The following is a 25,649-nucleotide window of genomic DNA, read 5'->3' on the forward strand; positions in this document are numbered from 1 at the left end:
CCCGCGCCGGGGGCGGGGCCGAGGAGGCGCGCGCCGCGCGGGCGGGGGGCGGAGGGGGAGCGGGCGGGGCGCGCGCGGCGCGGGGCTGAGCTCGCAGCGCGCGGGGCTCGGCCGCCGGGACCGCCGAGCCGGGGCCGCGCAGGGCCCGCGAGGAGCGCACGAGCCTTCGAGGTTGCGGACGAGGGAAGGAGGAGCCGCAGCCGACGCCGGCGCCCGCCGGGAGAGAGCCCGAACCCGCCGCGGGCCATGAGCCGCCGGGCCCCGAGAGCCGGGCCACGGTCGGGGCAGCGCTCCGCCGGCGCCCCGGCCCGCCCGGTCGCAGCTGCGCGCCTGTAGGTACGGCCTGCTCGTCCTCAGTTCCCTCGTCCATCTCCCCAGACCCGGTCCGTCCCTGAGGGCGTGCGTGTGTGTGCGCACGGCTGCCCGGGGAAGCGCGGCCGCAAGCGCCCTGGTCCGCGCGTGTCGTCTTTGTGTGCGCGGGTGGGAGGGAGCGCGACGGAGGAGATGCGTCCCCAGCGGGGACCCACTAGCCGACCCCCTCCCGGGCTGGGCGGGAGGGGCCGAGCCGCCTCCAGAGCAGCTGCGCCCCCGCCCCCTCCTAGGGCCCAGGCCGAGTGGTGGGGCGAGCTCAGCGGGCCCCCTGGAGGAGGGGTCTCTGGCCCGGGAGCGTCGCAAGGGAGACCGAGACTCTTCCCTTGGCTGCGAGGGCGGGGGCGGGCCCACCTGGAAGGAGGGTACGAGCCCCGAGAGGACCCTATCCAGTCCACAGTCACCGGGCCGGCACGCCCTCCATTCGGCCCAGGCCATCTTTCTCACGGTCCCCAGTTCGGCCCGCCCACCCCGGGAGCTCTCCGACCGCCCTCGATAGTGGGGAGGACCGTGGAGGGTGCCCGAGAGGCCGGCTCCTTTAAGAAGGGGCGGGTTCATGCCCTCCATTCAGGCCCTTCGGCCTCAACCATTGATGAACCTACTGGCCGCGCGGGGCCCGGGAACCGCGCCAAGGCCAGGCAGAGGCTGGGACCCGGCCCGGCCCCCATCAGCCCACGAAGTGAGGTCCTCAGAGGGAGAAGGCTACAGTGACGGGGGTCCCTTAGGAACCGCGCAAGGCCGGTCCGGCTGCCAGCCTCAGGAGTAACTGAACATGGATAAGCCAGAATCTGTGTTCACACCGACTTGGTGCAGGGGAGAACCTCAGGGGTGGGAGTCAAACCTGGGTTGACCCCTACTTCTGCACTTTGAGCCTCCATTATCTACCTTGTAAAATGGAGACTGTGTCGCCTATCTCCTAGCTGGGTGACCAGTAAGAGTTGTCCGCTTCAACACAGGCCACCGGTCGTGGGGTGAGTGAGGGCAGCAGCAGGAGCGAGGGGAGGTTCCCCTAAGCTGTCTCTACCGGGGACATGATCTGAAACCTCCCCGACTCTGCCCCCACTTTAAACAGATCTCTTCCCTCCTAACCTCCCTGCTCCATCCAGGAGGCCATTGGTCAGGGGACTGATTAGAACCTTCTAGCTCTAGGAACTTTGGGAGAGGTCTGGCAGTAGGGGCAGTGCTGGGAGGCTGGCATGAGTCAGGGTGTTCAGGGGGGTCTGGAAGGCAGAGTTTCCCACAAACTGTTCCCTTTTACTCCTCTCTCCCCCTAGAGGGCATGAATGAATGATGGTGGGCAAGAGATTCCGAAGCAGGTTAATGGAATGGTTCGAAGTAATTGAGGGTTCATCTATGCATGCTTTTCCTCTTACCTACTGTGAAAATTGTGTCTAAATTTTCTAAACCCTTCCTACCTACTTAGTGGGTCTCCAAGGAGAATCCATCCATACATACCTAAGGGTGGTATTCCACCAAGGCTGAGCATTTGGTTTTGAGTCGATGTGCCAAGCTGAGGGCGTCCTGCTGTTTCTCATGTAGTCTTTACAATAACCCTGTGGGTTTGTTACTATTATTACCACCATTTTACAGAGAGAGAAACAGTTTAAGGGAAGTGAAATGACTCGGCCAGAGTCACTCAACCAACAAGCCAGGCCTCCAAACCACTCGTGTCTGACAAAAGCCTGGTTGTTACCTCTTGCACTGCCTATCCTGGGTTGTAGGGAAATGGGGCGTAGGTGTCTTGAGCCTCCCGGCTGCTGTCCACATGGGGTTCTTGGTCCAGTCTTGGAGCCCACCTCACTTCCTGCTCCTCATTTGTTCACGTGGCTCCAAGGGCAGGGTCAGCCTTGGAGCCTTGGGGAAGTTTCTCTTCCCTTCTCACCTGGCTAGGTCTGTTTTTTCATGTCTGCACTCTATCCCAAGGGAGTGTGCCTCCTTGTCTAGAGGAGGTTACAGCCAGCACCTCTTTGGGCAGAGCATCAGTGTGTAGGAGTATAGTATCTTTTGACTCCTCTGGGTGATGCAGGATTTGGGCTCCATTCTCCAGATACTTCGGACCCTCTATGTATAGGGCCCACCTGGGGGTGCGTATAACATCTGCTGGGGGTTCATGGTCTGGTGCTATTGTAGAGGGGCAGGAGAGGGAGGGTGGAGGCGGGGACAGGACAAAGGGGGCGTTCCCAAGGCCTCCATGGGCTCAGTGGCCTGGCAGCTACTGGGGCAGAGGAGTGGGAGCAGGCGGGGCAATGCCTGGCTGGATGCTGAGACTCCGAGCAGAGAACAAGCAGGGGTTGGAGGACGAAGATGTAATAGAACTTGGAGGTGGTGAGTTTGAGGAGCCTGGTGATCAGCCAGGCTGGGAGTTCAGGTGCTTGGAGAAAGACCCAAGGAAGCCGTATAAGCATCTGCAGTACCCAGAGTATCTCAGAACTGAGGGGAGGTACTGAAGGTCTCGGGAGTCACTGGTATGTGTGTCATGAAAAAGCCAGAAGGCAGACAGGTGGGCTGGGTGGTGGGGGTTGAGAGCGTCTCGCAGGTTTCAGGGGCCAGGCCGGGGAGGTCTGGGAAGGGTATGAATCTGGACCTAGGTGAGATCCATGGCACTGAGAGAGAGGGAGAGACCTTTGAGGCTTAGGCCAAGGCTGGAGAGGGGGTGCCCCCGCTCTGTACTAGTACAGCTGGAGCCATCCCAGCCTGCATTCCACCTACAGAGCCTGTCCAGGAACTGTCCAGCACCAGGTGCTCCTGAAGAAAGATGGGCTTCCCTCTAAGCCCCCCAGGCCCCAGCCTAGCTTATTGTCCTGGGCCCTGCTGCCTGCTCTTCTGACTTCTGTTTCCTGCAAGGCCCAGCCCTGGACTCCCCTGCCCTCCACTCTGTCAGAGTGCTGCTTCTCACGGTGGGCATCTCCTCTCGGGAGGCGGGGCCTAGGTCCCCCACGCCCACCACGAATGCCCTCAAAGGAGAGCTTCCCAGGGACAGGGCCCTGTTGTGAGTAGCACATGCCGCAGACAGGTGTGAACTCTGCTGGACACTCCCTTCTTGCCCATTCTGTGACCCCAGACCCACCAGCATGGCTGCTGACATATAGTGGGAAGCCAGCACACATCCAGTGAACGATAGGCTAGTCACCTCCCTTGCAGCACTTAATTTCATCATCTGTGCAATGGGCAAATCCTGCCCTCCTGGCCGGGAAGGTGTGAGGGGAGAAGGGTTTGAGGGGCATCTTGGGTGGCTCAGTTGATTGAAGGCTGACAATCTGACTTGAGCTCAGGTCATGACTTCATGGTTTATGAGTTTGAGGCCTACGTTTTTTTAAACATTTTTTTAAATGTTTATTATTTTTGAGAGACAGAGTACGAGTGGAAGAGGGGCAGAGAGAAACAGACACAGAATCCAAAGCAGGTTCCAGGCTCTGAGCTGTCAGCACAGGGCCCAATGTGGGGCTCGAACCCATAAACCACGAGATCATGACCTGAGCCGAAACCAAGAGTCAGACACTCAACCGACTGAGCCACCCAGGCGCCCCTTTAAAATTTATTTTCAAGTAATCTCTGCACCAGGTGTGGGGCTCAAACTCACAATCCCAAGGTCAAGAGTTGCATGTTCCACTGACTGAGCCAGCCAGGTGCCCACCCTCCCCCACCCCACCCCCAGTTATTTAATCCTGTGATGGCCCTCTGAGCCCTTTAACAGATGAGGAAACTGAGGCCCTAGGAAGCTGTGGAGCTGGGATTCAAACCCAGACGCACTGGCTCCCGATCTCAGGCTTTTAACCTTCTCCACCATCCCGCGTGTCAGATGATCAGATGTGGACGCCCAAGCAGTGGGGCCTCTGTGAGGGGGGCAGCTATGGAAGCCCCAAGGACTGGGGGTCTATGGGTCCCAGAGTTCGTCCAGGGTTGGGGGCATCAGTGGAAGCCCAGGGGCTCAGCAGAAGGGTTTTTACCACCCCACAGTGGGAAAGGCCAGGAGTGTATGATAGGCGTGGGGAAACCCTGGGCACAGAGCTGCCTCCCAGCGCTGCTCCTCAGCATGGGCCTTGGGCCAGGAAGCAGCCCGTGTGGGAGAGCAGCATGGTTGTTGGTCCCTTCACGGCTGTAGAAACTGCTGCTCAGAAAAGCCAGGACCCGAGTGCCTGAGCAGTTAAGTGTCCAACTTGGGCTCAGGTCATGATCTCATAGTTTGTGGGTTCGAGCCCCACGTCAGGCTCTGTGCTGACAGCTCGGAGCTTGGAGCCTGCTTCAGATTCTATGTCTCCCTCTCTCTCTGCATCTCCCCTGCTCACACTCTGTCACTGTCTCTGTCTCTCTCAAAAATAAATATTAAAAAAAAAATTTTTTTTAAGAAAAGCCAGGGCCACCTAAGGGAACCCCCCCCCCACCACCACCACCCATACAGGGCCAGAATCCCAAGGGCTCTTAACCTGCACCTGTCCCTGTCACTAGCCAGAGCGCCCTCCTCCCACACCCACTCTGCAGCAAAGTCCCAGCAGGTTCGAGGTTGTTAAGACCAGAAATCACACCCATTTCTGCCTCTCCAGGGTCGTGGGGTGAGCACGGATATTCTGTGTGGGGAGGGCGGGGAATTCCAGCCGCCTCCTCCCAAGGAGGCCCTGGTTCAGAGCCTGCCCCAAGAAGATGAGGATGCGCTCTGGGGGTGGGTGGGGTGGGGACTAGACTCTAGAGCCAAGGCCCGAGGCCCCAGCAGTGACGCAGAGAATGTGCCCCATGTACTCTGAGCCTCCGTCCGCAGGACAGACTCAGGCAGCCAGTAGGCAGACGGCACCGCTGGCTGAAGGAACAGCCCAGAGGTTGTCTGCATCCTGTGAAGGGAGGGGTGCAGAGGAGGGGCTGGAGGGGACTGTCCCACAGAGGCCAGGAGGTCAGTTGGAAGGAGAGCAGGATGGAGGACAGAAGGAACGTGTGGGGTCGGGGTAGCCGGGTCAGGAAGCCCGGAGGAGAAGACAACAGTGGGCATAGTTGAGGCCACATGAGGCCTTGTCTCCTCTTCTGGTGCTGGGGGGCCCCTGGTAGAGACCACAAGCTTCCCCAGCGTGAGTGGCTCATGGCGGGGGAGGGGAGCACTGCTCACCCGATGCAAAACAGAGCGCCCTTAGTTCTGACCCTCACCACCCCTTCTGGCGCTTGGCCGTCTGGGTGCTCTCCAAGCACAGAGCTGAGGGAGGGTGCAGGCGAAGGATCGAGGACCTTGGCGATGAAGGAGCTTGCCCCCCAGGACACCTTTGCAGGGTACTGGGTGGCTAGTTTGCGCTGCAGGGCCTCCTTCCCTTCCCTAGGGGCAGACTGCCTTCTGTGATGGTAAAACCCCCAGCTGGGGCTCCCACAAACAAGGCCGTGAGGCCCCTGCAGGTCGTGGGCCAGGCCGGTGCCTCCTGTTCCAGCGGGGCAGAGGTCCTCCGCGAGTTGGATCGATTGGTCGTCAGCCCATTAGCGGGGGTGGCCAGGCTGCCTCATCAATATTTTAAGGCATGACCTGGCCGTGGGGTCCGGAACTGCGTGTGGCAGGGGCTGATGACTGGCCTTTTTTCTATTCCAATTGTGAGTGCTATTTTTACTACCGGAAGGCCAGCCGCCCCCTCTCCCAGGCGGCTAACCGGGTGGGGGTAGGGTCTCCCATCTGGGTTCCTGGCCGCAGGGTTAGGAGAGTCCGTGGCTTGGAAAAGTGACATGCAGGGACTTGATTAGGCTTCCTCCCTGAAGCCCCCGCCCTTCCCGCTCTGGCCCTGGTGAAATGAGAATGAAAACCAGAAGCCAGACAGGCCGGTTGAGCCTCGGAAACCCCCCAGGTGATGGATCAGGGGAGGGTGGTCTACCTGGGTGGGTACCCTTTGTCTCCAGCCCCAGTCCTCAGAGAAGAAGCAACCCCTGCCCGTCCCTGGTCCCAGGGGGGTGACAGTGAGGCCCCTGTCACCAGTGTCCAAGGTGCCGTAACAGTCCCAGGCCTTAGAGGCCACCGCTCCAGCGCCCCATTTTACTGGTGAGGAAGCCTGAGGAGACACAGAGCCTGGCCTGAGACAGAGCCCAGTCCTCCAGTGCTCTCCCGCACCAACTCAGCAGGTCTCTTCTGGCTGTATGGGGCCACAGGAGGAACTGGGACTCTGCCCATGGAAACAAGAGGGCCAAGGACCACAGAGACCATGGGAGCTCGGGGAGGGAGGGCCAGTGTAGGGAGAAGGCTTCCTGGAAGAAGAGGTTTTACACAGTCTAAATGCCAAGTAGAATTTGAGTAGTCAGTAGAGTGAGGACAGCTGTTCAGGCAGGAGACTGGCACAGGCCAGGACCAGGGGGCCACTGGAGGAGGGAGAGCCCAGGGCCATCTGGATTCATCCATAAACCTTCCAGGCGAGCCAGACAGTGGGGGCCAGGGTGAGTTCATCCACCCTGCTTCCAGGATCGCTGGGCTCAGCTTTTCCCACGTTGGGGTCTGGTCACCTACAGAATGGGAGAGGGCCGCATCTCATTCATTGGGTGACACTGGCTGGTCCCTGGAGAGGGCTGGAAAGGCCTCCTGACTGCACCTGAAGTTAGGGAGGACCCTGGCTCTGTTCGTGACCGCCCATGGATTATAACATTGCAGAGTCCACCTCCTATGCTGTCCTTCCAGGAAGGGACACCCCTTACCCCCATTTTAAAGTGAAAAAACAGGCTCAGAGGTGGGAGTTGTGGTCATCGTCACTCACCCAGAGAGCAGTGGGGTCAGGCTTTGAGCCTAGGTCGGCCACGATCCCTGCACTTGGTCTCATCCCCCATTTTGGCTCCGAGGGCAGTTTGGTTGGGGACAGTACCTCACTGCTCCTGCCAAGGCCGAGGCCTCTTCTGTATGGCTTGCAGCCTTCTCTTTGCAGACAGCCACGTCTGGGCCTCTGTCTCCCTGTCTGTAGCTAGTGTGGGGCTCCCTGCTGGCCCTACTGTTTGTCACTTACCTCTCCATGCCCAACCCCTGTCCTTTCTATGTAGCCCTGGCTAGACCCGGGGGACACTGAGGCCCATAGGCTCCTGGCCAGCGAGCAGGAGTGGGTAGGGGAGATCAAGGCAGTCCGGTCTCTGCCTAGGACGTGGCCACAGCCACCATACCCTTGCCAGATTCTTCTCTTGAGGTCCACCCCTATCTCCAGTGAGGGCTAGCTGGGACCCACGCTGTGAGAGCCTCCCCTCGGGGCCCCATGCCTCCACTCTGTCCCCTTCAAGCAGCAGGAAGAACGGGGAGGACCAGGGATTGATGTGCAAAGAGGCGCACCGGGACTGATTTCCTCCCTGCGCCCCGTTCCCCTGTGGGGCAAACGGGTGTTCACATTCGGTGCTGGATTCGGTGCTAGCCCCTCCCAGGCTGCTGTGTCATCCACTCTGACCGCCCTGATGGTACAGGGGGAGAAGTAGGGAGCACTCCCACCTGTGGGGAGCACAACCACACGGGGTAAGTGGATGGGCTTGGAACGACAGGAACAGAGCCTCACCGGCTTAGCCGCTGGGCTTTCTCCCCACTCCCACCCCCAAAAACGTACCCCCTCGGCAGGTCAGGCCAAGGCCTTGTCTCTCCACCTTCCCTGGAGGCCTTGCTGGTAGTGGCAGGTGTGTTCCCACCTCCGCCCTCATTCCTGGCATTATGACTCAGGCCTGTCTCCTGCCCCCAAGGAGTGTCTATGCTGGATGGGGGGAGGGGGGGGGCAGACGTGGAAACAGACACCTGGAGCACCCTGTCATTGGCACCTCTCCCGAGGGGCATACCGGAGGGGACTGTGGGAGCTTGGAGGAGATCCTCATGCCACATGGGTGGGGGAGGTCAGGGAAGGCTTCCTGGAGGAAGTGCCCCTGGATTAATTATGGGTGCCTCAGCCCCCGTTCTCCCCCAGCCCCTTCCCCTATGTCCTGAAAGTCAGCCTCCGAGTTATTGTTCTTGCCTACAGTGAGGTCACTCTTTGTTCTCCTCCCCCTTCACTGCCATAAAGGCCATCGCAGACCCCACCTCCTCCGGGAAACCCTCCTAACTCCTCGCTACCCTCTTCCGCAGTGCGGGGGCAGGAGTCGCTGAGCAGACCGCTGGTTTGGAAAACTGTCCTCTGTGCTAAGTGCCTCATCAAGTGGCCCGTTTCCTCCCTGGGGCTGCCCTGTGGTTATTGACTGCAGATCGATGGCCGAGGTTGCCCCAAGGTGAGAGGGAATTCCCACAGTGCCCTATGGCCCAGAGGCCCCACAGATGATCTCACAGAAGTGGGGCAGCTATTTTTACCAGGCGTTTAATTACAGAGTTTGGATCCCAGAGGAGAGATGAGATGATGCTCCCAGGAGCTGTGAGGGAAAGGCCATGCTGGGTAACGTGGGGATCCTGGGAAGACAGGTGAGGGCTTGACCCTCTGTCTCAATTCCCCTAACACCAGGCTGGCCCCTTCAGACAGGGGCTCCCCAAGGCAGGGCAGGACCACATTACCCCACTTATTCTCCACTGGTAATTTGCACCCTGGCCTGGGGTCAGGGGTGGACTACGTACGTACACACAATGAGCTTGCTCTGTGCCCCCATGGGTGATGGCCACCTTGGGGGACAAGGAAGCAAGGCCGCCCAAATGACTGGCCACACCAGTAGGGTGGCGATTCAGAGTGATGAAGGCTGGATGGGCCTGGGAGCAGGAGAAAGCTGGCTGATGAGACAGCTGGGATCCCTGTGTTGGGGCCTCTTTAGGAAAACCAGGTTTGGATGGGAGCTCTGGAGGGAACAGGATTCTAGAAGGTGGGAACACAATAGAGAGTGCAGGCTCCGGGGGTGGAGAGAGACCTGAGAGGGCAGTGCCTCCAGTGCCAGTATGAAAAGTTGACTCCTACTTTTCTTTTGAAGCTTCTTTATTTTGAGAGAGAGAGGGAGGGAGAGAGAGAGAAAAGAACAGAGCATCCAAAGCGGGCTCTGTGTTGCCAGCACAGAGCCCAATGTGGGGCTCGAACTCACAAACCGTGAGATCATGATCTGAGCTGAAGTCTAATGCTTAACTGACCGAGCCACCCAGGCACCCCCAAATCGGCCCTACTTTATCCATACCAGGTGACCCACGAGTCCTGGAGTCAGGGTGAGAATCCCCGGTCGATCACTAACAAGCTGCATGTTCTTGGGCCCCATGCGAGGGCTTAGGCAGTGACAGCTGTGACATGCCTGTGGGCCACCGTAGGGCTCGAACTCACGACCCTGAGATCAAGAGCCATGTGCTCCTCCAACTGATCCACCGCCATTCATTCAGTGTTTACTGCGCCTCCATGTGCCCGGCACTGGAGACACAGCCACCCAAAATACTGCATTCTCAGGGGAAGGCCATGGCGGGCAGTTGGGGAGAGGACAACACAACCAAGCAGTGGAATCAATGATATATCAGAGAGGATAAGCATCGTGGAGAGTAGTAAGCAGCCAAAGGGTGTGGAGACACCAGCACTGAGTGGAGCAGGAATCTTCCTTCCCTCAGTGGAGTGGGGGGTTGGGGAAGGCTGTTGGACAAGATGGTATATGAGCAGAAACCTGAAGGAGGTAAGGGAGTGTGGGGGAAAAGAATATTCCAGGCCAGTGCAAGAGAGAATTGCAAGTGCAAAGGCCCTGGGGCTGGACCCAACAGCAGCCAGAGCAGAGTGGCAGGAGATAAGCTCAGTGAGGTAAGTAGAGGCAGATCATGTGAGGCCTAGGTGGTTATGAGTAGGACTTCTACTTTTTCTCTAGAGTGGAATGGGAGCCGATGCAGGATTTGGAGCAAAGGAGGGACCTGATCTGTCTTGTTTTAGGAGTGATGACTGGGTGTCTGGGTGGAGAACAGATGATTCGGGGGTGAGGTCAGGTTCCGGGGGACCAGTGAAGAGGCTGCTCAAATACTGGAGGCCAGAGAAAGGGTCACGTGGGCCCCTGGGCGGCAGCCTGGATGATGAGGAGTGGAGGAAAGGTTGGGTTCTTGGCATATTTCAAAGGCAGAGGCGAGCGTATTGCACTTGACTTCTTGCCCACCTGCCTTCGGAGGCCCTGGGATAGAGGTTAGCTTGGGATGCTAGACAACAGGAAGCTCATAGGGACCCCAAATCAAGGCACCTGGCACCCCAGCCTCTTTCACCAGCCCCAGAAATGACCTTGAGAATGCTCTTTGAAGGGTATGACTGGGGGGAGGAGGCTGCCTCCTGCAGACGCCTCTCTCTCTCTGCTCCGAATGGCCACAGGACGTAGCCCCCCCCCCCCCCCGGCCCCCACCTCAACACACACACAGCCCCAGGGAGCCCTGGGGGGGTGGGGGGAGAGGGGCCGAGTAGTGAGCGCTGTGGTCACAGGGTCACTCCGCACTCTTGTCGCCCACAGCCACAGGGGGCTGCGATGGGACGGGAGCCATGAATGGTGCCGCCTCCGGCCCCGCCGCCGCCGCCGCTGCCCCCGCCCCGGTCCCCGACTGGCGGCAGTTCTGTGAGCTGCACGCGCAGGCGGCCGCCGTGGACTTCGCGCACAAGTTCTGCCGCTTCCTGCGGGACAACCCGGCCTACGACACGCCCGACGCCGGCGCCTCCTTCTCGCGCCACTTCGCCGCCAACTTTCTGGACGTCTTCGGCGAGGAGGTGCGCCGCGTGCTGGTGGCCGGGCCGGCGCCTCGGGGGGTGGCCGAGCACCCCGAGGCCATGGAGCCCGAGCCGGCGGGGCCCGCGGCGCTCAAGGCGGCGGCGTATGGCCACTCGCGGAGCTCCGAGGACGTGTCGGCGCAGGCGGCCGCCAAGGCCCGCGTCCGCAAGGGCTTCTCGCTGCGCAACATGAGCCTGTGCGTCGTGGACGGCGTGCGCGACATGTGGCACCGGCGCGCCTCCCCGGAGCCCGACGCTAGCGCCGCCCCGCGGGCCGCCGAGCCCCCAGCCGAGCCGCGAGACAAATGGACACGGCGCCTGCGGCTGTCGCGGACGCTGGCGGCCAAGGTGGAGCTGGTGGACATCCAGCGCGAGGGCGCGCTGCGCTTCATGGTGGCCGACGACGCGGCCGCGGGCCCGGGCGGCACCGCCCAGTGGCAGAAATGCCGCCTGCTCCTGCGCAGGGCCGTGGCCGGCGAGCGCTTCCGCCTGGAGTTCTTCGTGCCGCCCAAGGTGAGCGCCAGCCCCGACCAGGGGGGCGGCTGCGGGTGCCAGGGGCTGGCTTCCGGGCCACACTGCCTGGCTGCCTGCCCTCCTCCATCCTTCATCTGGGGCCCCTGGGTGGCTGGAGCCTCCCAGGCAGGGTGACAGTGGCACAGAGAGGGTGCCTGAAATGTGTTGGTCCCCAGTGCCGCCCAGCCCCTGCTGGTCGGCCCTTTTCTGACCCTTTTCAGGCTTTGAAAGCTGAGCTTCTCGCTGTCACCAGCATTGCTGCTCACCTGAGTGCACCCGGCCCCTCCCCAACTTGGGGGCTCTCCATGGGAGCCCCGGGGGGCAGCTATAGGCCTCCTCCAGGGGGCACACCTGCCCTATTTGGAAAGTGGGAAGCATTGTAGTAACAGCGGCCCACTTTCCAAGGGCATGCGGCCTGCCCAGGCCTAAGCCTGGTGCGCAGTCTCATCCCCCGCCAAGACCCCTGCAGGGTGGGCATCGTGGTCCCCAGGTCACAGAACAGAGAACAAAGGAATGCTCAGAGAGGAGGTGTGGCCTGCCCAAAGGCACACTGCTGGTGGGTGGCAGAGCCGGGCTAATTATACCCACCACCCTGGTGGTCCCTAGAATGAGGGAGCGTGGAGGTGGGAGCCGCGTGTGTGCTAGGAGATTCGGAAAGGTGGGAGGTCGTGCTGGTGCAGCAGCTGGCAGCATCCCCAGGAACCACCCAGGCCCTCAGCCCCCACCCCAGGCCTACTCTACTCCCAGGCACCTTTAGTCACCCTGAGCCTCTCGCCTTCTCCATCTCCCGGTCTGTCTCTCCCCACTGCCTCCTGGCCTCTCTCCACCGGAGGTACAGGGCGTGGGCTCCCCAAGGCTCGGTGCCCACGAGCTGCGTGGACTCTGGAGAAGTGACTTCCCAGCGACACGCTTACTCCCTGAAGAGCTTTCTCCTTGAGTCCAAGGACCCCGACTTCCCGAGGGTTTTTTCCCCTGCCAGGCCCCCACCGTTAGGCCCCTGAGAGAAATCACTGACCACTATGTCCAGCTCCACCGCTTGTCAGACAGACCGAGGCCTGGCAAGTGGGGGAGGGGGGTGGGGCTTGCCCAGAGTTGCCCAAAGGGCAGGGGCAGAGGCCCAGGGCTCCAAAGCCTCTGGGCCTGAGTGGCAGTCACAGCTGCCTGGCCATAAATAGCAGTGTCTGCAGCCCTTGGGGGGAGGATGTACAGGAGATGGGGCCTCTCTGTTAGTCTCTCTGGAGCCCACCATTCACCACTGACAGAGGGCAGAGCTCCTGAAGGGTCACTTTCCCAGCTCTGAGGAAGGCAGACGGGTGGGTTCCTAGCCCCTGATCTGGCCTCAGACCCTCCTTTTTCCAACGAAGTGTTTGTGAATTCAGAAGTGAACCCCATAGAAGGTAGATAATACAATGGTCAGGGTTCAGGTCAGGTCCCCCAAATGTGTTGGCTCCCAGGGTGTGTGAGCCCCACAGGGCATCCCTGCTCACACCCCTTCCCAATGCCTTTTAGTCCTGTTCACCCACCCCTGGGCCAGATCTCCTGCTCCTGGAGGCCTAGCTGCACCCTTGGAGCACAGGAGCACGGAGTCCGCAGGCTCAGGGACTTTTTCCTGGGATCCTCAGACTTCCCTCTCACAGCCCCATGAGTCAAGTCTCTGGCCTCCTGCTCCCTCATCCTGCAGGAAGCCTCCTAGACCTCAGGTCCCCCCCACCATAGCCCTTTGCCAGGCCAGCCCTGGGGGCCCAGGGAGCAGTGGGCCTGGCCCGTGCTGTTGGGGAGCCATCAGGAAACCTGTATATGCAGGACTAGACGGTCAACTTCAGTGGGGCAAGCATTGGATACTCTGGGGGCCCTAAGGAGGGGAAGCTCGGGCTGCAGAAGTGTCCACCGGGAGCAGAGCCCCCGGGACGGGCCTCTCTGGAGGCACACGAGCTGAGTGAGCAAAGGCTGGAGGTGCGACACAGCCTGACAGCTCTGGCCAGGGAAGAGGAATGGGGAGGTGTGGCTGGAGCGGGGTCAAAGGCCGCTGGGCCAGGACAGACGCAGTTCAGATGCCAGGCAGGGGAATCCAGCTGAAGCCCCCAGGCCAGGCCTGCCCTGCAGGACCACACGCCCCTGCTCCAGTGGCTGGCACGATGGCCTGCCCTGGTCAGCCGAGGCCCTCGGTCCCTGCTCCAAGTCCCGCCAGCCCGCACCCGCTGGATGGCAGCCAGTGCTACCAGGAATTCCCATCAGCCTGCCCACCCAGCGTGTGGCCCTTCCCTTTCCTCCTGAGAAAGTCCCTATTCTGGAGCCCAAGCCCTGCCGGGAAGCCCAGTCTCAAGCCAGCCAGGGGGGACTTTGGGGCCATGGCCAGGAGCTTTGGAGCAGAGTGGGGCGGGGCCAGGCACAGGGTGGCCCTCCCCCGGAGACCTGATGGCTCACCTTGGTTAAACCCCACACCGGTCCCTTTTCCTCCCCCCGGGGACATGGCCCTGCCCAGCTCCGGGAGCCCTGTTCTAAGTCAGGGACTCCAGAGCCAGGCTCTGGAAAGTCTAGTCTAAATGGGGAGACGAGCACTTTTTCCCTAAATGAACTAAGACCAGAAGATCCCTCCCTCCATCACACACAGTCAGGGGGAATATTGTCTGTCAAACGTTCGTTTCAGAGATATTTTTACCTCAGCACGTATGTGCCGGGTCACGATGTCAAATCTATTTCTTACTATGGGTCAAGGTCAAAAATGTGAGAACCACAGATGTGGTGGGTAGAAGGGCTGCAGAAGGGCAGCCCGGGTGATTTTCCCCTCAGGGCTCAGAGGTGGGAGACTCCGGTGTCAGCTCCAGCTGTCTGTGACTTGCCCTGTAACTATGGGGGGAGGTCCCTTGTTTCCCAGAAACCCCCTCAATGCAGCCATCGGTGGAAGATGGAGTTCAGAGCACCTCTGTGCCCAGGGCTGCTCTGACCTCCGAGAGGTGGGAGGGCAGCGAGGGTGTCAGAAGGCCCCGGGTGACTCTCTCACCGCCCCTTCCCCTGGTCTCCCAGGCTTCCAGGCCCAAGGTCAGCATCCCTCTCTCAGCCATCATTGAGGTCCGCACGACCATGCCCCTGGAGATGCCAGAGAAGGACAACACGTTTGTGCTCAAGGTGAGCCCCACCCCCAACCTCACAGACCCTCTGGCTGCCCCAGGCCACCTCTGCTGAGGGCAGCACAGCCTGCGGCCGCTGCCGGGGTGGGCGTGGGGGGGCTGCGGGTGGTGAGGGTAAGGAGCCAGCAGCAGGGCACGGAGAGGCAGCCCTGGTGGGGAGGCCCAGGACCCTACCCCGATGTCTAGCACACAGCTAGGACTCGAACCCAGGCCTGGGCTCTAGCACCGTGGGCTCTGGGTGTCACCCACCATCTGCCCATCCCCCCCCCCCCCCCCGCCTCATTCCCATTTCCTCCTGACCCCTTGAAGCTCCTCTGAGTTTCACTTCCTTGCCTCCCTTCCCCAACTGGAACCAGCATGTCCCCACCCCGTAGTCTGCAGCAGTTATGCAAATGCCCCTGTCGCAGGGCACTGGAGTGTGGGAACCTGCCTGGCCCCACGGAGGGCACAAAGGCATTGAGGGTGGGCGGGAGGGGCACCCCAGTAGGTCTGGGGGCAGCTCGTCCTTTTTCCCAGGCTCCACGGTACCAGGGTGGCCCGCTGGGGTTGCTGAGGACACAGCTCCAGGCTGCCAGCGCTGTGGCCCTGTGCCTCCTCGAAGCACTGGAGGGTGTTTGTGAGGCCAAGTCCCCAAGGAGGCCCGGTTCCACCCACCCAAAGCTACATGAAGCTCCCACCCCCCTCTCTAGGCTCCTCGTCGGGTTTATGTTTTACTTGGCCCTGTTTGTTCAGTCACAGACTCCCTTATTCATTTAGCAAATGTTTGCCAAGCCCCTACCCTGAGTCACCCCAGGCCAGGGGCTGAGAAGGTAGTCCCTCCCTGCCTGGCATTCTTGTCTGCTGGGCGAGACAGGCCCAGAGCCTCACTCCTGACAGCTGGCTGGCCACCGTGCTTCTGACTGTGCCTGGGAGCCCCGAGGCAGAGGGGCTCACCTGCCAGCTCCGCTCTGGGCCTCAGTTTCCCCATCTGTCGAGACAGGACTTAAACCCCACCACCACCACCAGCTCTAAGATGCCGGGAGTCTGCAGCCGCTTTTTAACCGAGACGCGCACACTGCAGGCTGAGAGCTCGGGGCCTTGGCATCACGGAAATGTGGGGTCAGGTCCCAGCGCTGCCACTGAGTGCTGGTGTGAACAAGTCAGCTGACCTCTCTGACCCTCAGTCTTCGCCATCAAATGGGGAAAACATACCGCCCCCCTCACAGGGCTGCTGGGAAGAGGTCCTCAGGTGACGGATGTGCAGAATTGCACTTTCGACCACAGCAGGGGCTTCCTCCTCCTCTCCGCCCCTCCAGGCGCTAAGGTGTGGGAGCCCCTCGACTCGATGTGCTAGGCCAGCTGGCCCTTCATTCACTTAAGGGCTGTGACACTCTTTTACTCCATCTCTGGGGTGCCAGGGTACGTCCCTTCCTTGGCCAGCATGGCTTCCTCAGAGGCTGCGTCTCCAGGGCCCAAGGAACTGGTCAGCAGGGCCGGACATCGCCCTGGGTGATCCCCACTGGCAGGCTCTGGAGGGAGGGGCTGCCGAAAGTGTGGCCAAGGCTCCACCCCAGGACCCTGACCTGGGCTTGGGGTGCTACCCGATGGTGACCCCGCTGTCTTCCCTGCTGCCCGCACCAGTGAGCCCCCGTGATGGAGGGGCGGGGTGAGCCGTTTGTCCCGGAGTCTGGAGCCCTTGGCTGAGGGCACTAACAGACCGGGACTCCTGGCTACCCCCTCCCCAGGTAGAGAATGGAGCCGAATATATCCTGGAGACCATCGACTCACTGCAGAAACACTCGTGGGTGGCTGACATCCAGGGCTGTGTGGACCCCGGGTGAGTGCCCCAGGTGGCCCTCAGATGGGTAGATGGGGTGGGGGCCTGGCTGGGTAGTACCCTTGGTTCCCCCTAGGGGATGAGGTTTCCAGCGAGGGCGGGGGCTGAGCTTGGAAGCTGGGCTTTGCTCATGGCAGTCCTGTCCATGTTGGTGCTGCCGGCCAGGCTCATGTCATTCCCCACCCCCAACAGGCTCTTTGAAGCCTACTGCACAGGGCCAGGGCCTCGGGACCTGGGAGAAGGTTAGACTGATGCTTGTCCCCACTCCAGGGTAGTCTGAGACCACCAGGAGATGGGCAGTGATGGGGAGAGCCCAAAGGGCCAGGGGTGGGGGAACAGAGGCAAGGCCCCGAACCCAGCCCTGGGGCTCAGAGAAGGCGTGCTGGTAGAAGGACTCACCTCTTCTGAAACGTAAAGGAAGAGCCGGCCTGAGCCAGGCAGAGGGGACTGCTCGGCCAAAGGTGTGAGGTGTGTGAGCGCCTGGGACTTGCGGGGAATGTCGAGGCCTCGGGTTGCTGGAAGTAGAGTTGATGAGGGCGACTTTGATGAGAGCCTGGGAAGTTGGGGGCAGCGGGGAGCCATGGCTAGTCATAGGCAGAGGGCAGCTACGGTCAGCTGTGTGGGGAGGAGCAGCAGGGAGGCTGGCTGCATGATCCAGGAGAGACTCTGAGGCCAGGAGTAGGAGGGGCAGGCTGGCCAACCCCGGAGCACTTGGCAGCAGCTTGTCTGGCTAATGGGGTGAGCCAGGCCCGGGGGGAGGGGCTGCTGCTTTCTAATTAACAGCTTCATTTGAAGAAGCACAATTAAAGGCCTGAGTGCCTCCCAGGCCCCCCGATCCCCAAAGTGGCTGTAATCCCTCCCTTGCCACCGTCCCAGCCATCTGGTCTGCAAACTCTTCCCCCAGCCCCTGTGAAGGTGACCCTCACTTTGCAGCATTTTCGAGCTGGCAGGGTCCCAGATGCCTCATGTCACGGACAGGGAGACAAAGGCCGGGGCAGGGAAGGGAGCCGCCCGGGGCCCCGCCTACCACCGTGCCCTGCCATCGTCTGAGGGACACCCCCTGGGGTCCCAGGAGGAAGACTGCACCCACTTGGCGAGCCGTCCATATGGCCTAGTCATGTACATGGTGGCCAGACAGTGAGCTGATGGTGTGACAGGGGGACGTGGAGGCAGAGGGACCCAGGCCAGCAGGAGAGGGCTGCCATTGTCAGCCGGGGCATGGCTCCCTGAGCAGCCGGTGGCTGGGGTCCGAGTCCCGTGGCAGGACACGGTTCTGCTTTCCTGCCTTCACAGGGACAGCGAGGAAGACGCCGAGCTGTCCTGTGCCCGGGGAGGCTGTCTGGCCAGCCGAGTAGCCTCCTGCAGCTGTGAGCTTCTGACTGACGGTAGGTGGGGGCCGAGCTGGCGGGGGTAGCGGAGGGCAGGGCCGGAGGGGGTGGGTGTTCCCAGACGGCCACTTCTCTCCAGCAGGGGACCTGCCCCGGCCCCCAGAGACAACGGCAGCCGTGGTGACAGCTCCACACAGCCGAGCTCGAGATGGTGTTGGGGAGTCCCTGGTCCACGTCCCTCTGGAGACCTTCCTGGAGACCCTGGAATCCCCGGGTGGCAGAGGCAGGGACAGCAGTAACACAGGTGCAGTGGGTGTGGGGTTCTGTCCCCGGCCCTCCTTCCTGGACCCCCACCCCAGGCCGCAGAGGCCCCTGGACTCCCTCTAAGGCCATTCCTGAGCCTCAGAAGTCATGACATTTCACGCCACCGGGTCCAGTGCTCAACAACTCAGTAGGCAAGTCCTACTTGACCCCTCCCACGAGCCCTGGGTTCCGTGGAACATGCTTGTAAAGGGTTGGAACCAGGAGTGGGGGACGAGGAGACTTGACTCGTTCCCAGGTTTGTTGCCAACTTACAGAGTGACTCCAGGATCATTGGTCGCCCTGTGCCTCAGTTTACCTCATATGCTGAACTAGTGGGTTGGGTTGGTGCCCTGCCCTGTTCTAAGATCATTCAAACAGCATTTTATGTGCAAATACCCAACAAGCTGTCGCATCACCTCTCATTTACTTACCCCCCGCCACCGCCTCCCGTCCACTCCCCCATGCCCCTCACGCTGTCGTCCTCTCCCAGGGGAGGAGGGAGCGGAGGCAGAGCCTGAGGCCGAGCCTGAGCTGGAACTCTCTGACTACCCCTGGTTCCACGGCACGTTGTCACGGGTCAGGGCGGCTCAGCTGGTGCTAGCGGGAGGACCCCGGAGCCACGGCCTCTTCGTGATCCGCCAGAGCGAGACTAGGCCTGGGGAGTACGTGCTGACCTTCAACTTCCAGGGCAAGGCCAAGGCAAGTCAGGGCAGGGGAGGTGGCACACAGAGGCCGAGTGGCCGGCTGGAAGGGAGGGGTGCTAAGGAGGTGCCAGGAGCAGGCTCCGCGGTACAGGCGGGGCGTGACTGCCCACAGGCATGCCCTCACCCCACCTTTTTCCCCCCCCACCCCTCTGAGGGCTGCAGTCAGCCCCAGATGTGGCTTCTTCATTGTCCACATGGGGAAGCCACCCACGTTTTGGCTGAGCCCACAGGAGGCCGGGCCCTTCTGAGAGTTTAAATTTGACCCTGTACCTTGTGGATCGCTTACCACTGAGACTTCTGAGGGTCTCCGCCACATTGGTGCGGAGCGGAGTCAACCAAGGCCCTCTTCCCCACCCACCCCCACACGGCTCTCTTCTTCCCTGCTCAGGTCAGTTCCCCAAGCCCTCCCGGGCCCCGGCTCTGAGCCAGACCGGTGGCAGGCCCAGGGTCACAGAACCGCACGCAGGTGGGGCCCTGAAGAGCCAGGCAGCAAAGGAGGAGGAGGTGGACTGGGCCAGAGGGCTGCCATGCAGGTTCTTAGGGCGGGGGGGTGCTCCTGACCCCACCAGCCAGAATAAGGGGTCAGTGACCCGAGGCATGCAGTGAACGGAGAATCCTCGAGGGGAAGACGAGCAGAAGGGAGGTCCAAACAGGGCACAGCAAGGGAGTGGCCGTGCATCCAGATGGGGGGGCTCCTGAGGAAGGGTACTGTGTGCTAACAATGACCTAAAGTGCAAAGGAAAATATGACAGAACGTTGGGGCGGGGAGGGGTGGTTTGTGGCTACAATGTGACCAGAATGGGCAGGAACCCCATCCCACTCCCCCCAACCATCCCAAGTTTCCGATAAGGAAACAGACCCGGCCCCGGCTCCTCCCAGGACATGGTTCCCGTCAGTCCCTGCTGGAGGAGGGGGCACCCCAGGACTCCTGCTCCAGGCCTGCATTGGTGGTCAGTGCCCCAACCCCTGGTTGGCCTGCCACAGGCCCTCCCCCGGCTCCCTGGGCATCTCTCCTCAGCAGCGCCAGGCCCCGCCATGAAAGAGACGGCGCCTCCCCGGGGGACACCTCCTTGGAAAGCAGCTGCCCTTCCCAGTTCCTCTGGCAACCAGGCACTTAACGCCCGTCCCTGGCAGCCTGAAGTTTACCTTCCGGGCCAGCACTGCCCCACACAGACTGCCTGGAGGGCCTGGGTCTGACTCCTACCCAAGCCAGAGGCTAGGACCGTGTCTGGCCCCCTGTGGGATATCAGTGGGGGAAGGGAGTTGGGAGGTGGTGAAGTAGAGTGGGAGGCTCCTCTCCTTCCGAGAGCGTGACCCAGCCTTGAACTCACCCCATCTGCTGCCCCATCAGAGCAGGGTGACTGTCCAGCATTTGACGTGTTAGTCGTGGGATAGAGCAGGACCCCCAGCCTGCTGCTTGCACACCTCCTAGGAAGAAAGACCCCTGTCTTCCTAGGCAGCTCTCTCCATCTTTGGGTAATATGTCCCGAAAACTGAGACGCTCTGCCTGGGCCTCTACCCCCAAAGGCCCTGCCCAGACTTGAGGCTATAGTAGGACCCACTATGCTTTTCCTCTCCGGCTGAGCCCCTGCCATTGATGCTCCCTGGGTTCGCTCACACTGTTCTGGCAACTTCTGGCCCTGCTGAGTGGCAGAACTTCCTCACGGGGCTTCTCTGTCTTTTATGTAGGGGGCCAGGCCTGTTTCCTCTCCTGGGCGTACCCTGAAGCCCTCCTGTCGCTGGCTCTCTTGCTACACTCTCCCGCCACCCCCCAGACAACCACCCTTCCTCCTGTAGTACACACATTGAGCAAAATAAGGCTGAGGCCAGAGACCTGTGGCTCACCACTAGAGACCACAGGCCTGTGTCTCCTCTCCCTGAGGCACCTGTCACATGTGGGCTCCTCTGGAGACCCAGGAGGAACCAGCGCTATCCCTTGTGCTTCAGGGGCTCCTGCGACAGCACAATTGGGAAGCAAGATGTGGTCACTCGTCCCCAGCTGGACTCAGGGTTGTTTCTACCCTCTGGGCTTGGACTCTACAGGAATAACAGCCGACCGCTCCCTGCTGGGGTGGGAGAATCACACAAATGAGTTCTCTTCCCAGCTGGGTGCCCTGTGACTGTGGGCGAGTCCCTCCCAGTGCCTCAGTTTCCCCATCTCTAACATGGGGGCTGTATCTCGACCCTCGAGGGCTAGTGGAGACGAGAGATGGGGTGTGAAGGGCATGACGTGGGTGCGTCTAGCACAGGGACGAATGTGTGGCTCCCTTCAGTCCCAGCCTGGCTCTGTTGCCCTCCTTCCCCATCCTTACTACAGGGGTAACCCCCTAAGAGGGGGCTCACGTGTGCGGTGTCCCCGCTCTGACACAGCCCCATGTGGCCTCTTCGAGACCTCGTGTTCCCCGTGCCCCCCAGAGGCGCTTGCAAAGCCGCTGGCTAGTCCAGGACCCCACCACTGACCACACCCACCTGTGTCCACAGCACCTGCGCCTGTCCTTGAACAGCCACGGGCAGTGCCACGTGCAGCACCTGTGGTTCCAGTCTGTGCTTGACATGCTGCGCCACTTCCACACCCACCCGATCCCACTGGAGTCAGGGGGCTCTGCAGATATCACCCTACGCAGCTACGTGCGGGCCCAGGGCCCCCCACCCGGTAAGTCTACCCCAGTGGGCCTGTGTAGACAGGTGGGCGGTGGGCAGAGGGAGTCACCCACAGGTGGGCGCGGCACTGCCAGTCCGGGTCGGAGGAGCGCCAGGTCTTGGGCGGTTGTAAGCACTCTGGGCCATCGGGGTTGAGAGGAGAGTGGCAGCCCGGGGCCAGGTCCGGAGTGATTCCGGGCAGGCGGAAGGAGGTCGCCCAGAGGCGGCGCTGCGGGGGTCCCTAGACGCCTGCACAAGTGGGGCTCGGTGCCGAGCTGCCGAAGGAAGTGTCGAGGGGGGTGGTGAGGGTGGCCAGCACGCGCAGGTTTGTGTGTACCTGGGACGTTAGGGTTAGGTACGCAGGGATGGGGGACCGGAGCCGGGAGACCTGAATGCGAGTCCTGGCCCCGGGTGTGATCCCAGGCCACCCGGCACTCCGCGTCCCCGCGTGACAACGCCGGGGCTGCGGAGGGCTGGGGGCGGCCAAGGGTGCCCGGCCGGGCCCTGACGCGCCCGCGCTCTCCCGCCGCAGCCCCGGGGCCCTCGCCCAGCGCCGCGCCCGCGCCCCCCGCCTGCTGGAGCGAGCCGGCCGGCCAGCACTACTTCTCCAGCCTGGCCGCCGCCGCCTGCCCTCCCGCCTCGCCCTCGGAGGCGGGCGGCGCCTCGTCCTCGTCCGCCTCGTCGTCCTCGGCCGCGTCGGCGCCGGCCGCCCCGCGCCCCGCCGAGGGCCCGCTGAGCGCGCGCAGCCGCAGCAACAGCGCCGAGCGCCTCCTGGAGGCGGCGGGGGGCGGCGCGGACGAGCCCCCGGAGGCCGCGCCCGGCGAGGGAGCGCGGGGCCGCACGCGCGCCGTCGAGAACCAGTACTCCTTCTACTAGCCCGGCGCGGCGGCGCCAAGGCCCTGCCCCCCCCCCCCCCCCCCCGCCCCGGACGCGCCGTGCGGCCGCCCCCGTACCCCCGTCCATCCCTCCGTCCAGCGGACCCGGCCGGCCCCAGCCCGGCGCTGGGTGGGAAAAGCGAAGCTCTTCAGTGAAGACATAAATGTTATTAAAGAGCCTGTTTTAGGGACTGCACACGGCTCTCCTGTCGTCCTTTCTCCTGCCCTGGCCTCGGACATCGCTCCTCTGGGACTGCGGGGAGGGAGGGCGGGTACCACACCGGGCATCCCCATCTCCTACACCCGCCCTTCCCTATCCAGGCCCACAGTGGCTGGATCCAGCTGGATCCGGCTCTGCCTTAGGGGATCCAGCTCCCAGTCCCGCGAGGAGACGACCCGAAGGAGACACCGTGCTAAAGCACTAGGCCCCACAGCAGGGCTCAGGGAGACGGCCCCGGGGGGAAAGGGACCGGGGAGAGGGCTTTATTGGAATTTTGGGTGAGCTGTGACCTGAGCAGACCCTTGGGGGGAAGAATGAAGGGTGGTGGTTGGGGAAAAAGGAGAAAGGAGGGGTCCTTTGATGCAGGGGCTCGGGGAAGATGGTGGGGGCCTTGAATGCCAAGATAAGGAGTAGTCCCTGGCTAAGAGAGAACAAGAGTGTTCTTGGAGGTGACGGGGCAGGTTTCCTCCACATTAGCGCACTGGGAGGCTGAGTCTCCATCTCTGACCTAGGTTCAAACTGGGAAGAGGACTGAAGGCGCTCCCGCCCCCAGCCCCAGCCCACGCTTCCCTGCAGGCAGAGGTCCAGCTGTGGCTCCTGTGTCCCCAACCACTGGAGGCACAGCCTGCTCAAGGTCACAGCACCCCAGCCCTCTGGCAATACTCCCTCTGGGGAGGATCTCCTTCCTGCTGAGCCAAAGCACACGCCCCTCCCTCAATCCAAACACCTGGGGCCACAGACTCAAGGTTCCCCTGCCCAGCTGTGTCCTTGCACAGCCTGCAGTGATGTGCCTTTCGGGACCCCTCCCCCCAGACCAGTGATCCTCCTGGGTCTGCTGGTTGCAGCACCCACATGCCCTTCCCCACATGGGGGGCACTGGCACCCGCATGGGGCTCCCGGGGCTTTGCTGCTGCAGCTACCCAATTCTGATTCACGAAATGACCTGGAAGTGACAGCCGTGCTCCTGCTGCCGTCTCGCAGAAGGAGGAGTGCAAGGCCAATGCTCTGGAGAGCAGCCTGTTCCTCGGCCTCCCACGTCTCCATCCATTTGGCCAGGGGCCCTTTGCGCTCTTGCCACCAGGCCCTGGTGGTTTGGGGTCTGTCCCACCCTGCCTGGATTAGAGGAGATCTGGGGTGAGGCTCAAGCTGGGCAGAGGCCCAGGGGCTGGTGAGAGCTCTGTTTGGCTGCCTTCTGCTCCTCAGTCATCTGGAGTCCCAGAACATTCCTCTCTCCAGCAAGATGCTGAGCCCCAGACAGCACCCCAAGCCTGGGGCTCCGTCCTTGTTCCCTGAGGGGACTGCCCCTTGGAAGTGTTCAGAGTTGCCTCAGGGCAGGGTTAAGACGTGAGCCCAAAGTGTGTGGGCCTTCAGGCCCTCTCCACCCTCCCCTCCTGGCACAGGGGGCCACCCTGGAGTGCCCCCAAGCAGGAATCTGGATGTGGAAGTAGGGCAAAAGGAATGAAGCCTGTCACCTTTGCTGAACTGGGGGCACATGAGGAAGTGCAGAAGAGTCTGCGCCCACCTCCCACTGGCAAGTCGGGCGCTACTCCTGAGGTGTTCCCAGGGTAAAATGAATTTGGGGGAGAATAGCAGAGAATGGGGACCACCCTGGGTTCTCCAAGAGGCACGAAGGGCCAGCAGCAGGAGGTCAAGTAGAAAGGGGACTCTCTGCAGCGTGGCCCCCAGGGCGATACCCTCCGGCCTGCTACTCAAAATGGTGCTTCCAGAAAGCCCAGACTCTGGGGCCCTGAGGAAACTACCGCCATTGTCCAGTGGCAGCAACATTTCTTGTGGCGGGGTGGGGGACATTCCAGGTGCCCACTCTGTGCCAGATGGGACCCACAGGGTAGCAGGGCGGGCAGCCAGGCAGGCCCATCGTAGTGTGACGAGCAGTGACAGGGGGCTGTCCCATGCACGGCAACCACATGGCAGATGTGCCCAGACTGCCTGTTGGGGCACCGGTGGGGCTGGGGGCCCCAGGTGTGAGGGGCAGGGAGGGGGGCAGAACAGCCAGGTGAGAGGGTCTTGAATGCCAGGCCAGAACTGAAGGCACTGGGGAACCAGAGCCAGCTTGAAATGGGAGCAGAGATGGTCAGTTCTGCATTTTAGACAGATCATCCTGGGGCCGGAAGGTCAGGGGCAGGGGGAGGAGGGATTGGAAGGGGCAGAAACGAGGGCAGGGGGCCCAGGAGGGCACGGAGGTCTGGGGAGGGGCGGTGAGCTGTGTCAGGGCAAAGGGGAGGAGGAGGAGAGCGAGGGAAGATCATCCATAGACTGATGGGAGGGGGAGGGGGAGGGGCAGGGGCGGAGACGGGGTGGGGGGAGGTTGGGGGCAGGGGAACTCAGGCTTGAGGCTTGGAGGCCAGTTGGACCCACCTGGAGGGTTCCGCCTGAGAGGGGCTGTGGAGAACTCGGAATCCACTCCCCACACCTTGGAGAGAAGGAAGAAATCTCGCCCGAGGCGAGAGCGTTACACAGTCAGGCTAAATCTGGGCCCATGCGCAATACCCAAGCAACCTTGTGTCAGAGGGCTCCAGGCTAAACCAAGGCTTCAGGGTCTCTCCGGAGGGCACCCAGACCTGACTATGTGAGGTGGGTTTTCCCTTACTCAGCCACCCACCTGCCAGACCAAGAAGCGGGGAGATACTTTCCGTCCTGCCTCCAGTCATGAAGCTGAACTTGCTCCAAGGCCATTGCCATGGGAATGGAGGTATGTGTGTTGGGGTAGGCCAGAGGGTCCACACCTGTGCCTCCTCCATCAAAATGCAAAGCCAGTATTTTATGGTCCTGGTGGTGAAAATACTTGCAGAAAGAGAACTGATGTACCAACAAGGGCTCAAATAAACAGTATCCTCTGCCGGGGGGGGGGGGGGGGGGGGGCTCCTAACAGCCAAGTTTGAGCCCTTTGGGCATAGAAGATGTAAAATTTCCTGGGACTTAGGGGGGTTCTTATACGTATCAACAGACAGCAAAGTAGTGCTCTAATGCAGATTTTGACTAATGAACCTTAGTCGGTGTCCCCAAATCCTTTAAAAACAGAAAAAAGACTGGGGCGCCTGGGTGGCTCAGTCAGTTGAGCGTCCGGCTTCGGCTCAGGTCATGATCTCGCAGTCTGGGAGTTCGAGCCCCGCGTCGGGCTCTGTGCTGACAGCTCAGAGCCTGGAGCCTGC

The 25,649-nt window shown here is 61.7% G+C and overlaps 1 protein-coding gene across 5 annotated transcripts in view; it reads left to right on the plus strand.

Moving 5' to 3' along the window:
• The window catches only part of SH2B2 (SH2B adaptor protein 2), a 31,818-nt gene that overhangs the window by 1,647 nt on the left and 4,522 nt on the right, over positions 1-25,649 (plus strand). Inside the window, exons 1-10 of one of the 5 annotated variants that reach the window (XM_086691952.1) lie at positions 322-336; positions 8,399-8,538; positions 10,702-11,465; positions 14,490-14,591; positions 16,318-16,409; positions 17,703-17,794; positions 17,877-18,041; positions 18,531-18,739; positions 21,226-21,397; positions 21,917-22,455. In XM_086691952.1, coding sequence (XP_086548078.1) covers positions 10,731-11,465; positions 14,490-14,591; positions 16,318-16,409; positions 17,703-17,794; positions 17,877-18,041; positions 18,531-18,739; positions 21,226-21,397; positions 21,917-22,260 — 1,911 coding nt within the window. In that variant the 5' untranslated portion in view covers positions 322-336; positions 8,399-8,538; positions 10,702-10,730 and the 3' untranslated portion in view covers positions 22,261-22,455. Of the gene's footprint in view, positions 1-54; positions 337-8,398; positions 8,539-10,701; positions 11,466-14,489; positions 14,592-16,317; positions 16,410-17,702; positions 17,795-17,876; positions 18,042-18,530; positions 18,740-21,225; positions 21,398-21,916; positions 22,456-25,091; positions 25,190-25,649 lie in introns of those variants that run through there. The other 4 variants (XM_086691951.1, XM_086691953.1, XM_086691949.1 and 1 more) reach the window with 4 other exon arrangements.

Source organism: Puma concolor, chromosome E3, assembly GCF_028749965.1.
Source record: "Puma concolor isolate L17-30 chromosome E3, mPumCon1.1.hap2, whole genome shotgun sequence".
Classification (NCBI taxonomy): domain Eukaryota; kingdom Metazoa; phylum Chordata; class Mammalia; order Carnivora; family Felidae; genus Puma; species Puma concolor.